Raw genomic sequence first — 14,672 nt, 5'->3', positions numbered from 1 at the left:
GGCACCCCCAAGTGACTTAAGGTGGCCACAAACGTGGCGATTTGCGATCTTTCCAATCCGCCACTAACGTTCAGGGCTGAAATGGCAGATAAGGAGGTAGAAACAATAGGATTCCTACCTCCTTCTGCAGATTCAGCCCTAAAGGCAGATTTGCTCAGGCGCCTTCTATAGGCCCGATCAAAAACTTTTAACCCACCCGATCGGAGAGTCGACCGATATCAGCAGCCTCCTGCGATATCAGTCGACTCACCGACTTGCCATACACGCACCGAATATCGTATGAAACGAGGTTTCGTACGATATTATCGGTGCGTGTATGGCCAGCTTTAGCCTTTCCTTCTCCTTTAAGAAAAAATATGCACCGCCCACTATGGAAAGCAAAGGGACTTCAAGTTACAGAACAGGTTGCAATACACTGTGAGCCTAAGGGGAGAAGGGAACTTTTCTCAAAGAACGCTGACTAACTATTATGGTTTTATTTCAATAGTGTATGTCTGTGTAAAAAAAATACATTTACATTTTTGGAAGTTCATATAGTGTTTATGGACCTTTCCTACATAAGTCTAACTGAACAAGCTGAATTAAAAAGGGGGATTATATTTTGCATTCAAACTTAAAGGAACAGTAACACCAAAAAATGAAAGTGTATAAAAGTAATTACAATATAATATACTGTTGCCCTGGGTTGCTACAACTGGTGCTTCAGAAAGACTACTATAATTTATATAAATAAGCTGCTGTGTAGCCCTGGGGGCAGACATTCAAAGGAGAAAAGGCACAGGTTACTTAGCAGATAACAGACAAACCCCCATTATATGGGGCTTATCTACTAGTTATCTGCTATGTAACCTGTGCCTTTTCTCCTTTTTTCCAGCTTGAATGGCTGCCCCCATGGCTACATAGCAGCTTATTTATATAGTAGCTTTTCTGTAGTAAAAACACCAGTTTTTTGCAGAGCAACAGCACATTATATTTTAATTACTTTAAAACACTTTAATTTTTTGATGTTACTGTTCCTTTAATGCGTTCTACTTTCTTAAATGGTAAAATCTTCATTCTTAACACTTCTTCATTTTTACCACTCCACAATCTTAAATGTAATTGTATTTTTGTATTTATTTCTATTCTATTACTGTATTGTATTGTTCCCATATTCTGTAATTACATTATTTTAACATGTAGAGCTACATGGCACCATATAAATAAGATATAAATATTATCTGTTTTATGGTGCAGAAAGAGCCTTTATTCCTTTGCTGCAGATGTTGTATGCCTAATTCATTCTCTCGTCTTTTCAAGCTGGTTGCAGGCAGTGTGGTGATGGCATTTGAAGAGGTCTGCCCCGAGCGCATAGATTTGATCCATAAGAATTACCGCAAGCTGTGTAACCTGCTGATAGATGTGGAGGAGTGGGGGCAGGTGGTGATTATCAATATGCTGACACGTTATGCACGTACACAGTTCTTAAATCCCAACCAAAATGTGAGTGACATGCTACATCATCATTTCTTTTCCTAATGAGCCTGTCCTGACTTTCTGTCTGTACTACAAGCTAGCAATTTTCACTGTTCTGTCTGCCTCTTTACCTCACACTGCTCCAAGTCCCTACATTCTTTTCATAGCAATATTAAAGGCAATATTTAACAATGATTTTTAGGAACTTTTTGCAATTTAAAAAAATAATAATAAATAAACTCCAGGGGCAGAGGATGAATGTTGATGCTGTCTCTAGATAATAGGGATAATGGGCAACCATGCACATAATTTCCAGTGGTTTTAGGGCAGAGAGGACATTTGATATTGGTCCCCAGCTGAAGGCTGTTGGAAGAGGTTTCTGAAATTTACAGTTCAGCAACATTTTGCAAATATGAATTATGTCATTTTTCCTTCCAACCTTTGTTGGGGTCCCAACTTTTCTAATTCCATCAACGAGAATTGTTCATTTGTTCACACATTTTCCCCACATTATCCAACAGTTCTTTTCTGACATTCTTCTAGGAGTCTCTACTAGAGGAGAACCCGGAGAAAGCTTTTTATGGTTCAGATGATGATGAAGGAGGGAAAGAGAAGTCAGAACCATCTTCCATGGTTAAACACAAGCCTTATGTTATGGATCCAGACCATCGGCTTCTGCTCCGTAATACCAAACCTCTCCTACAGAGTCGCAACGCAGCTGTAAGAAAATGCATTTAATAGCACAGCTAAACTGAGCTGAATTTCTATTGTGAAATGTGAAATGTCTAAAGCTTAAATCTACAGAACTAGCTTTAAAGGACATGTCAACCCAAAAAAAATGTTTGCCTTATAATTCTAAGCAGCTTTGCAATATACATATTTAAGTTATTTGCATATAATATTTGTATATATTATTGCTATTATAAGCAGTGTTTGCCTGTACTGGTGGCACTGACTTTTGAAACAATGTAACACAAGGCAGCAGACCTGTCTTGCTGGAGGAGACTGATCTTTGCAACATTGTTTAAAAAGTCATAACCAGGAGTTAAGCAAATGCTTTCAGCAGCAATTTTATTTACAAATAACTTTTAAAGCACGAAAGATGTAAATAAACAATAAATAGATTGAAAAGTTGCTTAGAATTATGTATATTAGTCAAAAAATATTTTTTGCGTTGGCGTCCTTTAAAGGGTTAATTTATTATAACATACATAATTTTATTATATAACTCTGGTTTTCATTTTTATTTGTTGCAGTAAAGCTGAAAGTACAATACTTATGTCTTTTTTTTTATAAGGTGGTTATGGCTGTGGCACAACTTTATTTCCACCTGGCACCAAAAGCGGAAGTTGGGGTAATCGCAAAGGCACTGGTTCGGTTACTGCGAAGTCACAGGTTAGAAGAGCTACTTAACATCTGTCATTCATTTCTCAGTGGAAATGGGGTTCTTTGATTTTAAATATATATATTTATATTTAAGTTACCAACAAAATGTGAATAGTACTCCCAAATCCACCATTACATAAGCTGCAGTGAATGTTCTTCATAGTATGTGGAACTGGGAAAGTTACTACATTAAATACTTTCATGTATCTTCCTATATTCTCAACCACCTGGTTGTTTTATTTTTGCTTAGCCATATCATATATCAGATTTAGCCATATCATATATCAGATTTAGCCATATCATATATCAGATTTAGCCATATCATATATCAGATTTACACACAAAGTAGCCAATAACTGATACAATAGGTAGAGGACCCAAACAAGTTTATATTCTCCTTTGGTGCTTTTATCATTTAAATACATTTACATTGTTGAGTACATAAAAATACATAAATACTGTACCTCAAGTTCAACATTTTACACAGGTTAACCCTTTTAGTCCCATACAGTATAGACTCTAATGCACCCACATAAAAAGACCATAGTACTGTTGATTCTACATTTCCACTCAACTGTACTACGTATGGCATCCTCTGGCTACATAGGTTAGCTTATGACTAGACAGTGAGTCATTAATTAGTTTTTGTCCAGAAATTTAAAGAGAGCATAACAGTAGATTCCCAATGTAATAAAGAATCAAGCATAAGTATTTAACTGAGGTTGGCTGCAACCTCCAGAGAGGCTGGTCGAATACATATTGGGGAGGGCTAACCTCTTCTCAGGGCTATTTGAAAATCTGGACCCAGAACCTCTGCAGTTCTGAGCATCTTTAGACACTATGAAAGCGGGGGTCCACTCCCAGCACTGTATTTTGCAAACAGTTCTGGTGCATTTGGGTAAAGTTTTGCCACCCCATAGGGTGTGTATGGCTTAATATAGGTCCTGTTTATGAATGTAATTTTTATAAATCTTTCTTATTATAAGTGCATCTCTCCATATTTATCATCTAGTCCTGAAATGTCTATTTGCCACCTCATATTGATGTTTCCTAGGGAGTCTACTACTTACTGCCTTAGGGGTGTAGTTATCCTGCATCACTATCATATTTTTGGGTGAGATGCAGTAGTGGAGGCTGTTTTTCAACACAGTAATGGCACATCTTGAATTGTGAATCTTAATATCTTAAGTCAGAGATATTAACAAGCCATTCTGTAAATAACTGTTCATTTCTTAACTTCTCTCACCAGTGAAGTACAATACGTGGTACTCCATAACGTGGCCACCATGTCCATCAAGAGAAGGGTAAGATTTCTGTACATAGCACAAGGCTTTCAGTGGGAGGCTTCTATAAGTATTAATAACATAAACGCAGAATAGCATGCAGAAGACTGGGCATATTTAAGGTGTCTTACTATAATTAAGCTCTTTTACTGAATGGACAAAGAGTCCAGAATCAGTTTTTTAACTTATGTACTTTTTTAATATTAACATGATAGTCAGTGTTCTAAAACACTTTCATGTCTCCCTATGGCACAGCATCATTACCTATTTTAAATGATTATTCTGCTTTATATTGTGGCGCCATGTTACACACTGATATGCAAAGTCTGTTTATGATTCACATTGGTCTTGACTGCTGTGGAGCTTACAGTCTAATTTGTCAGTCACAGTAACATGCCTTAGTTTTAAATTCCTCAAGAGCCAGTTAACCTGCCTGTATGATTTTAGAGTGCAGGAGAAAACCCGAGTACCATGAGAAAACCCACACAGACACATGGAGAACATACAGACTCCTTGCAGATTGCAGTGCTTTGTTACTGTTTGTTTTTCATTTTTACCATTCCTTTTCTACACATTTATTATGTGCCTCATATTTCTTTTTCTTTATAGGGGATGTTTGAACCGTATCTTAAAAGTTTCTATATTCGATCCACTGATCCAACTCAGATTAAGATTCTTAAGGTAAGTAGGAGTGTTTATTCACATATGATGGTAGCATTATGTTAAGACAGAATAGGAATTACATAAGGTTTAAAGCAAGACTTTTTCTATTGTAGCTCCTTGTGTTGACCATAATTATGTGCACAAAGCCAAGCAATTACCATAAGATCCTAAATTCATAATTATTTATATAACTTCTTCCTTTCATATTTACATATGAAAGAAAGAAGTTATATAAATAATTATGTAATCTGTTAGGTGGAGAATGCTAGAATTGTATTTAAGTTACATGGGGAGAATTAACAAAACTGGTATAGATTTTACTTCTGGGTAATAATCCCTATTAATGTTTCTTTCATCAGCTTTGCTTCTGGCAAATAAAGACAATTCCTGACTGGAAGCTATACTTTACTACTCCAAAGTTAAATTACACATGTTTGAAAACTTTCTGTATTGGATTGTATGACAAGTAGGTAATTTAAAAGGTAGCATTTGGCCACTGTTCAACCATATGCACCATCTGTATTTTGGATTACATTTTAGTAACCTAAATGCAAATAATATGTGTTCATATCAATCTCTGAAGTTTTTGAAGGGTCTGACAAAATATAATATGTAGTGGTTGTAGCCCTAATGGCCAAAAGGATGATGAACAATGATTATTTTATATGAAGAGGTGTCAATAATTATTCTCCAGGGTAAATCATGATCATGTGATTTTCATTCTCTAAACAGCTAGAAGTCTTGACTAACCTGGCTAATGAAACCAACATTTCTACTATACTCCGAGAATTTCAGGTAACTCTTAATGACTGATTAAATTGTGCCATGTTAAAGGAAAGCCTTTCAGAAAATTAGCTTTATTTCCTATAGGGATAAAGAACTCAATCTGATATGATCAGTTTTATCTTAAATAAAAGTACTGGGTCATGTACTGAAATAGCTTATTTTGTAGGCAAGTGCAGCATACACTTTAAGACCTGAAACTTCTCTTTTCTGCCAGACATACATTCGCAGCATGGATAAAGATTTTGTTGCTGCCACCATTCAGGCAATTGGTCGATGTGCCACCAACATTGGTAAAGTCCGCGACACCTGTCTAAATGGTCTTGTACAGTTGCTGTCAAATAGGGACGGTAAGTGTGTTATAATGTACTTGTGTACACCTACTTTTATGTTCAAGTTAGGCAGGAACATATTTATATTTACTAATTCATATTATTTTTTTATTATTATTTAAATAGTATAACATATAGAGGTACAGGTATGGGATCTGTAAAGATACAGGTATGGGATTCGGACCAGAAGGTTCGGAATTATACAGTACCTTATATTTGATGTCAATTAAGATATAATCTATCCTTATTGGTGGCAAAACAATCCTGTTAGGTTAAATTCATGTTTAAATTATTTTGGTCGCACGAAAGATTGTTCCACTAACGTTCAGGGCTGAAACGGCAGATAAGGAGGTAGAAACAATAGGATTTCTACCTCCTTCTGCTGATTCAGCCCTGAAGGCAGATTTTGCTCAGGCGCCTTCTATGGCGCCCGATCAAAATCTTTTAACCCGCCCGATCAGCGAGTCAACCGATATCAGCAGCCTCCTGCGATATCGGTCAACTCGCCGACTTGCCATACACGCACTGAATATCGCACGAAACAAGGTTTTGTACGATATTATCGGTGCGTGTATGGCCAGGTTAAAGCTATAGAAGGACTCCTTATCTGGAAAAACCCAAGGTCCTGAGCATTCTGGATAACAGGCCCCATGCCTGTAATTTGTAGTTTTGCAGTTGCTGATTGTTGCTTTCTTAATTAACTCCATATTAAAGTATCACAAGATCAAATAATTATATCTGCATTTCTGTATGAGTTTTGTAAAACTGTTTGATAATTTCTTTCTCTTCAGAGTTGGTGGTGGCAGAATCAGTAGTGGTTATCAAGAAGTTGCTGCAGATGCAACCAGCCCAACACAGTGAGATAATCAAGCATATGGCCAAGTTAACTGATAATATTCAGGTACTTAAAGCTCAATGTAGGCAAATAATCTACTATTCAGCACAGCAAAATATACAGTATGCACAATGGACAGTATTTTAGTGATTGACCCCAGATAATATCTCACTAGGTCCCTATGGCACGGGCAAGCATTCTGTGGCTCATTGGAGAATACTGTGAACATGTGCCGAAAATAGCCCCTGATGTTCTACGGAAGATGGCCAAATCTTTCACTAATGAGGAGGACATTGTTAAACTTCAGACCATCAACTTGGCTGCAAAGCTATATCTCACCAACCCCAAGCAGGTCTGTATTGACTGTAAACAGTGGCATAGCTGAGCAAATGCTGACTTGATATACACTGTGCATATATATGGTGGTTTCCTGTGCTTATTTCTCAATTTTGCATTTTCCTGTGTAATGATATACAGGTATGGGGCTCGTCATCTGGAAACCTGTTATCCAGAAAGTTCAGAATTATGTAAAGGTCATCTCGTATAGACTCCATTTTAAGGAAATAATTCACAATTTTAAAAAATATTTCCCTTTTCTCTGTAATAATAAAATAATACCCTGTACTTTATTCCAGCTACAATATAATTAATCCTTATTGGTGGCAAAAAAATCCTTTTGCGTTTATATAATGTTTAAATTATTTTTAGCACACTTCAGGTATGGAGATCCAAATAACGGAAAGATCCCTTATTCTGAAAACTCCAGGTCCGAGCAGTACCTGTACTAAAATGTATTTCTTTTCTTTTTATCTGGTCCAGTCTTGCCAGTCTTTATCTGGTCCAGTCTTTGGCCAACACCTAAAGTCTTGTGCCCTCCTATTTGTGCCTGTATGTTACCCACTTAACATTTTATATGTGTTGCATGAGGAGCCAACAGATCTCTACAAACTCATTTCAAAACCCTGAATTCTGGTATAAGAGGCTTTATTTGGTATGGGGAGAGACCTAGGTTGTCTTTCAAAAATTGCAAGCTTCACTTACCTGTGGAGGACTGGCACTACCTAATTCTGAGAAATATTTCCTTGCTAGTCAATTAGTTTATGTGCATGGTTAGACAACCAGGCTGTTGTACTGGAGGCTACTATAGTTGGCTCACTAGAAGCACATTACCATATAGAGTAGGGGTCCCCAACCTTTTTTACCTGTAAACAGCATTGAAATATAAAACAGGTAGGGAGTGACGCAAGCATAAAAAAGTTAAGTTAAAAGGTAATTTATAATGGCTGTGATTAGTTATTTGATAGGCACATAGGGGTTGATTCACTAAAGTGTGTCAAAACGAGCGCTATTTATAGCATGCGTTAAAAATTTAATCGCGTCTTATTTTTCGCAACTCAACGCACGATTCACGAAAAGGATACTTGCGTTAATTTAGAGGCGATGCTGTTTGCGTTATATAAGTCGCAAAGACTATTTTTGTGCGGTATTTGACGCAACGCACGCTAATTAACGCAGTGTGCACAAAGTGTCGCCACGTGCGAAAAAACGCACGCCATATTAGCCATACACGCCATTACTTTTGGAAAACTACTGTTCTGAAAAAACCATTTCCCTGCAAACTGGAGGATGCATCACTCTAGGGCCAACACATACTTGAATAAAGCACACGGCAGCTAATCGGCCCATTTATGGGCACTCCCGACGGGCCTGCTGACCGATATCTGTCCTTAAATCGGCCAGAACTTGATTGGGCAGGTTAGAAAATCGGACCAACTTTGCCTATGCCCGTCATTATAATTTGATTGTTTGGCCCCAGGGCCAAACAATCAAATTACCCTGGATTCTCCCAATATCGCCCACCTGTAGGTGGGGGATATCGGGAGAAGATCCGCTCGTTTGGCGACATCGCCAAGCGAGCGGATCTGCCTGTGTATGGGTACTTTTAGCCTTCCCTAATATGCTATCTCCTAGCTTAAGCCTTCTGGACATTAAGTGAACTATGACTATACTATGACTATACATTGTTTAACATTGCTACCAGCAGTTTTTATATTACAATAAGAAAGGAATATCACTACAATGGAATTTCACTACACCTCCAACATTTCTGGAATTTTGTGAAAGAAAATAATTGGCTCTCTACCTAAGCAAACATTGATTACCTTGCCTGAGGTTGCCTTGTCAAATTTGAGGCAATTAGAATAGGGTCGCAAGACTTGGACTGGTTACTGTACCATGTATGCCGGGTGACTTCCTTTTCTACTCCCCAGCTCAATGTTCTTTTTTCTCTTTCTTTTTCCTTCTTCTTCTATCGTTCTTCATATCTTTCCAGGAATTTATTTAAAATGCAAAAAAGCAAACTTAACTGTTGCCTTTAATCTCTGCTTTTATCATTAGACAAAGCTCCTTACTCAATATGTTTTGAATCTGGCCAAGTATGACCAAAACTATGACATCAGAGACCGCACAAGATTTATCCGCCAGCTGATCATCCCCACAGAGAAAAGTGGAGCTCTGAGCAAGCACGCTAAGAAACTCTTTCTCGCACAAAAACCTGCCCCAATCCTGGAGTCCTCATTCAAAGGTAATGCTGCCTATATGTGGCATTTCATGATTGTTTACATTTTTGAATCTAAATGAATAGTTTATTGCACAGCTAAAGCTTGCTTCTGTTTTATTTGCCTATGGCAGACAATCAGCAGGAAGCATTTACTGCTCTACATTTTGAGATACATTAAAACAATAAACACATATACAGGTCCAATATCCATTGATCTTGTGCAATTAAACAAGATTGGCACCACAGCAATGTTTTGGGAAGAGACATCTGTGGATGTACTGACCTGATATTGTTTATACAATATACATTCACACTTTCTCTAGGCTCACCCTATGCACATTTCACCATTTACCTGGGAGTACATGTGTTTTATTTGTTATATCAAGCAAAAGAATATTTAAAAGAAAACTGTTATTGTAGTAAATAAGAACATTTAGTGGGAAATATTAAAAAACAGCCAAAAATAATGTAAGCAAATCTGCACAGAGTTATGTGTGATTTAACACAAATACTTTTCAATGGTAAGAATTCAGAAAGCAAAGCAGAGATTTAGAAATGAATGCATTTAATGGGGCAATATACCTGTTACAAGTATAAAATAGTCAGAGCATGTTTTGAAATGTATTCTTTTTATTGTTTGATTAGAAAATGTCTAATTTAAGTGCAGCCCAGTGTTTTTTGGGTTTTTTTTGTGGACAACTTTCAGTTTATTTTGCGGCCACCTTAACCCCTCCAAACGGCACCGAAAAAGAGAAGTGAGGAATGTAGTCAGAACAAAGGATTACATTTTCGAAGGAAAAAGATGGTGCCCATATGAAATAAGCACATAGATATTTAGGCAGTAATCAGACACAATCTCTTCTTCCATACAGATCGTGATCATTTTCAGTTGGGATCTCTGTCTCATCTACTCAATGCAAAAGCTGTTGGTTACCAAGAACTGCCAGATTGGCCAGAAGAAGCCCCTGACCCATCTGTGCGCAACGTGGAGGTGAAGGATGCTGTGCGTGCTGTAACCTGAGTATATGGGGGTGTGGGATATCCCCACCACTGTGCCAAGCTTAAACCCAGCTGTGCCTCCTCCTTTGTCAGCCTTTGTGCTACTCTTGGCCTTTCCTGCACTTCTGTCTCTTTTGGGTTACTGTGCCAGGTTTATCTTATTGCTCTTCTAGGCTTAGAATTCCCAGCAGTTGTAAATATTTTTTATCAGAATGTCCCTCTTACTTAGACTGGCTATCATACCTCTGTAGTCTCTTTTCGTAAACTAAATAGTATGAGAAAGTCAGCCACACAGTAGCCAGTGGACTCAATCTGAGTAAGTAATAAAGGCTGATGCAGAGAGAATGATTAATATTCAAATTCACTGCAATATTATTATGGTATTACAGATCACAATTGCTTGTTAGAAAAAAATCAATGACTGCTGCACTGTGTGTAGCTTTAGTACTGTTGCAGGGATGCTTGTATAGATCACCTCACAGAACCTTTCAATGGCCTATTTCATCTTATCCTCAGTAGTTTGTAAAGGGAGCTTGTATTTTGTGGTGACTGGGAAGAAACTGACTAGTGCATGTGATAGGTTTGGTGGCATTATCAGGTCGGGCAACCAACTGTCTCCCCTTCTACCCAGGAGGAGGAGGAGGACAGTGCACCCAGGGATGGTCACATCGGACTCCTGGGGGAGTGGAAAGAGGTGTCTACAGACTGAGTGTGCAGTGTTTGTCCAGTGTGATATACTTTTGTCTGCTCAGTTTGCAACTGCTTTCTTACAATGCATGCACTTTGTCACTAGCCTGCAGCGAATCCTTGGAACTGCAGTAAAACAAACTATTTGGTTTATAGTTTGTGCCTGTGTGTAACTGCTCGCTAAAGTGGTTTGATTATATGCTATAATTGACTCTCATCACTGTTCCCTATGAGCATGCCCATTGCTGCAACTGTTTCCTCTCAACTTAAAAAGCCCACAAAAGCAGTGTTCCCAGTTACTGTACAGTAGTTCAACCTTTTATTTTGCCTACTTTCTTCATATATTGAAGACATTTTTATAAAGAAATGCACCCAACTGCATATTTTTACTTATACCATCCTAGCACACTCATGGTCTTTTCCTTCAGGTCTTCCTATTTCTACTCCATTTTGCTTCCATAACTATCTAGATGTAGGCCTTGGGGCCTCAGTTGGCCAATCAAGGATATTTTAACTGGCCACACCCTCCAGCTGCTACATGCTGCTTCACTCTATATTTCTGCCTGTGATCAGTCTTCTTATTGCTGCCTTGGGCTTCTTCCTTTGCTGCAACATCTGTTACTGATGATGCTCCTTTAGTGCCAATGCTTATTCCTGCATCTGCTTTTATAAGCATTTCAATTCTTACACCCTTTATGCTGCACCCTTTACACCGCATTGTCTTTCTTAGAGCCTTTATTATGTTTCAAAAGAAAATATCACAAAAAATAAATTAGGGATATTTATGACTTTATCTATTGTTGGGCCTCCTTTAAGAACTTCTAGCAATGTAAAAGTAATTAGGCAAGACAAAAAGGGTAGAAAAAAATGATGGTGATGGATTCTGTTGGCACGTATACTTGCCTTCTTTTTCTGTTCTCATCATCTTGCTCTATTGTCACTGTATTGCCCTACTATTGTCAACTTTACCCCAAAATAAATAAATGCTATGCATTTCATCAAACACATCTTGTTATTTTAGAAATAGGGCTACACCAAATGCATAAAAACCCTCTTCAACAGATATGGACAAATATTAAATTAATAACTTTGTAGGCCTAAATTATGAAAATGTGCATGTTCTGCACAAGACTTTAGCACTTCCCCCATCTACACTTCAATGACATTGGGGTGAATCTACTATCAAATGCTGATTTAGTGCATTTAGTTAATTAGGAACTATATGAATGAAAATACAAAGGTCAAGCAAGTTTATTAGGCCTAACTTATTTTTGGTGATATTTTCCTAAAGGATTCCTTTGCATCTAAGAGCCCATGCTCTTAACAACTTTACTGCATTTATAGTTAAGGAGTAACAAAGTGGTGAGAAAGATTTCACTGAGTGGATGTAGGTCAGTGACTCTGCAGCTCGACAGCATTTGTTGAACATGAATTGTTAGGGGCCCCTCTTCTTTGGCTTTGATTCTTAGGACTATTGACAAGAAAGCTCCTTAGAAAATCATGGAGTTATTTTATTACACTCAGATTTCTCACCTTTTTGTGTTTACTCCTAAAGTGGTTTAATTCTAGCTCAGATAAATCCTAAATAATAAAAATGGAGAGTCCTTTCTAGCTAATGGGGGTTGTTTATCTGGTAAAGAATTACACCACAGTGACATTTATACCAATAACTTCCTATTATTTTGTGTGTGAGAGACAGTTTTGTGTTTCTGTTTCTCCTTACAGGTACCTGAATGGACCAAGTGTCCAAGTAGAGAAAAGAGAAAGGAGAGGGAGGAAAAACCATTTTACTCTGATTCAGAAGGGGAGTCAGGGCCAACAGAGTCTGCAGACAGTGGTACGTAGAATCAGCAAGTCTGATCTCTTCCAGACAGTAAGAAAGGGATCATATCCAGTTTGTATGTCCCTATTTGCTTTCATGTACTATGTCTTTGTAACAGAACCAGAATCAGAAAGTGAATCGGAGAGTGGTGGAAACAGCAGTGGTAGTGGATCTGGATCAGGTAGTGAGGAAGAAGAGGAAAGTGAAGAGGAAGAGGAATCTGAAAAAGAAGAAAAGAAAAAGGAGAAGAAAAGGACTCCACAAAAAGAGGACAGGTGAGAAGAATAGTGGCATTCAAAAATGAACTGTGTTGTAAAATGTTATTGCAAATAAATGGTTGCCATATAAATATACAGTTACTATATTAATATATTCATATGGAATATGACTGTATGTTTATGGTACATATATTGCTGTAAGCTAAGGGAAATGACTGAGGACAGCACTAGGCAAGAAGTAAGTCATAAAGAACAATTATCTTTGTAGAAACTAAAAAGGCTTTTATACCCAAACTACCAGTGATGAAAGTGACCAGGAACAGAAACAGCCCATTAGGAGTAAGAGAAGCTCTGCCAAAACATCCCAGAAATCTGCATCAGAGGATGGCAGCAGCTCAGAGAGTAATGAATCTGAAACAGAATCTTCTTCTGAGGAAGAGGATGAAGATGAAGATGAGGAAGACGAACAGAGACAATCAGATCCAAAAAAGAAGAAGACAGTAAGTAATATGAAATTGTATGTTTTGTCTGAGGATGTTTTGGAATTAATAAATAATGATATGCCCCTTTTGTACTACAAGGCCCAATACAAGCATAGAAGACAAAGCCGAGAGTCATCTTCTAGTAATTGCAGGGAGGAATTAGGATTATGGAGAAAAAATAATATAAAATAAGCATAAAACAGAAATTGTAGGTCACTCATTTTAAGCCATTGCTAGATTGAATGTAAACTGTGTCTCTTCCCTGTGTTTCTAGCAGTCATATATATGACCAAACAAAACCAGTACCAGTCATATGTTATCTGGCACTTTGTGACCTTTATTCAGTGCCTTTCTTTTGCAAAAGATGCTTATCTGGCCAGATTGTTAGGCAAAACATATTGAATATTATGAAAACCTCACTGTGTTTTCTCTTCTATCTCTGCCTGAGTAGCCTCCTGCAACAAAACCCACTGCAAAAGCATCTAAAGAACCCAAGGAAATGTCACTGCTGGATCTAGATGATTGTAAGTAATTATTGTATGTTCTTTGGCATTGTCGGCAGGCCCTGACTGGCAATCTGAATATTTGGGCAAATGCCAATGTGCATTGGTTTTTTTCAGAAACTGTGTTGTGGTTAATAACTTTATTAACATAGCATTATCCTTTTTCATAGTTTCTGTCCCCTCTGCACCTTTGGTGACGTCGAGAAGCATTGTATCTGCTAGCTTGGTGAGCGACCTGGAGGGCTTATCCCTGACAGACTCCGCTTTGACTCCTACGGTATGGAAACACCAACAAACTTGACTGAGAATCAGTTAACCTTTTAATAATAATAAAAAAAATATATATTTTATTTTCTAAAACTAAATTAGATTGTTGTTTTTTGTTACCATTTGTAAGATAAATCATAAGATAATATATACCTGTAACAGTTATTTTGAATAAATGACTTCCCCTCATGCCACAATTGTTCAAAAACAAATCAAGAAATTTGTAAAAGAAGGCATTCTACCCTGGAGTCTTTGTTTGCCCTCACTATGAAACACTAGCACTTTTCATGGCCCATTTTGTTTATTTCATTGCTTTCCATGTGGAGAATAATTTGTGACCTCATACAGTACCACAAAAAAACTACAATGCTCTGTGATTATATCTGAAAAAGTTTTA

The 14,672-nt window shown here is 37.5% G+C and overlaps 1 protein-coding gene across 11 annotated transcripts in view; it reads left to right on the top strand.

Moving 5' to 3' along the window:
* The window catches only part of ap3b2 (adaptor related protein complex 3 subunit beta 2), a 40,570-nt gene that overhangs the window by 18,800 nt on the left and 7,098 nt on the right, over positions 1-14,672 (top strand). For 5 of the 11 annotated variants that reach the window (XM_031897675.1, XM_031897673.1, XM_031897674.1 and 2 more), the window contains exons 7-23: positions 1,300-1,482; positions 1,999-2,175; positions 2,753-2,850; positions 4,091-4,145; positions 4,734-4,805; positions 5,520-5,582; positions 5,788-5,920; positions 6,694-6,803; positions 6,913-7,089; positions 9,135-9,321; positions 10,170-10,300; positions 10,928-10,990; positions 12,709-12,820; positions 12,924-13,080; positions 13,325-13,523; positions 13,957-14,029; positions 14,179-14,285. In XM_031897675.1, the coding sequence (XP_031753535.1) occupies positions 1,300-1,482; positions 1,999-2,175; positions 2,753-2,850; positions 4,091-4,145; positions 4,734-4,805; positions 5,520-5,582; positions 5,788-5,920; positions 6,694-6,803; positions 6,913-7,089; positions 9,135-9,321; positions 10,170-10,300; positions 10,928-10,990; positions 12,709-12,820; positions 12,924-13,080; positions 13,325-13,523; positions 13,957-14,029; positions 14,179-14,285 (2,097 nt within the window). 11 annotated transcript variants of the gene reach the window in all.

Source organism: Xenopus tropicalis, chromosome 3 (genome assembly GCF_000004195.4).
Source record: "Xenopus tropicalis strain Nigerian chromosome 3, UCB_Xtro_10.0, whole genome shotgun sequence".
Taxonomy (NCBI): domain Eukaryota; kingdom Metazoa; phylum Chordata; class Amphibia; order Anura; family Pipidae; genus Xenopus; species Xenopus tropicalis.
The sequence above is the reverse complement of the archived record's forward strand: the minus strand, read 5'-3'. Positions and strand labels throughout refer to the sequence as shown.